Source organism: Pyxicephalus adspersus, chromosome 10 (genome assembly GCF_032062135.1).
Source record: "Pyxicephalus adspersus chromosome 10, UCB_Pads_2.0, whole genome shotgun sequence".
NCBI classification, from domain to species: Eukaryota; Metazoa; Chordata; class Amphibia; order Anura; family Pyxicephalidae; genus Pyxicephalus; species Pyxicephalus adspersus.
Window position 1 is genome coordinate 58,477,904 of NC_092867.1, and position 747 is coordinate 58,478,650.

At 35.2% G+C, this 747-nt stretch overlaps 3 protein-coding genes across 4 annotated transcripts in view; 2 read left to right on the top strand and 1 right to left on the bottom strand.

The window, feature by feature from the left end:
* The window catches only part of LOC140338975 (uncharacterized), a 67,208-nt gene that overhangs the window by 54,079 nt on the left and 12,382 nt on the right, over window positions 1-747 (top strand). The window lies entirely within an intron of this gene.
* Window positions 1-747, top strand: part of LOC140338964 (uncharacterized) — a gene marked incomplete in the record, with an annotated part of 329,302 nt that overhangs the window by 34,983 nt on the left and 293,572 nt on the right.
* The window catches only part of LOC140339114 (NF-kappa-B-activating protein-like), a gene marked incomplete at its 5' end in the record, with an annotated part of 11,759 nt that overhangs the window by 5,238 nt on the left and 5,774 nt on the right, over window positions 1-747 (bottom strand). The window contains 1 exon segment of the mRNA XM_072423682.1: window positions 147-225. Within this exon segment, the coding sequence (XP_072279783.1) occupies window positions 147-225 (79 nt within the window).

Here is a 747-nt window from a genome sequence, read left to right on the forward strand (position 1 = left end):
AAGTATATAAGACCTACCCTGAAAATAAGACCTAGTGTGTTTTTGGAAGCCCAAAAAAATATAAGACAGTGTCTTATTTTCGGAGAAACACGGTACATACACTGCTTACAAACCTACAAAGAAACACACACATATCTGTTACTTACTTGAACGGCTTATCGTCTTGTGACAGATGTGTTAATGGGGCTTCAGGTCCTACTAATTCAGAATCATCCAGGTTAGCTTCTATGGGCAAAGTCACACGCAAATAAGAATTTTATAACACTGATTACATTGTCACTTTACTGCCCTAAATTACTATGTACAAATATCTTATTCCTCTCTTTTGTACTGTAAGTTAATGTATAACTATAATCTGTGGATTAGGTTTACATACTATAAGGCAACAAAAATCAAATGTTTTTAAATATGATAAACCAATAAGATTTCTCTCTAGTGGAACACAAATTCTGAAAAAAAACAAAATGTTGCAAATTGAAGAAACACTATGGAGCAGGTCCATCTTCAGGACTGGTAGGGCATAAAGGATCCAAACAAGTTGTAAGTCTACGTTGTGGAACTTTAATAGTTTAACAAGAGTAGTGATCATGTGGTAAAGGGTACCAGTTATCGTATTTTTCGCTGTATAAGACGCTCCGGAATATAGGACGCACCCAAATTTAAAGGAGGAAAATCTAGAAAAAAAGATTCTGAAAGATTATTCCCCTTCTGATCACTCTGTGCCATTCAAATTCCCCTTCTGATCAC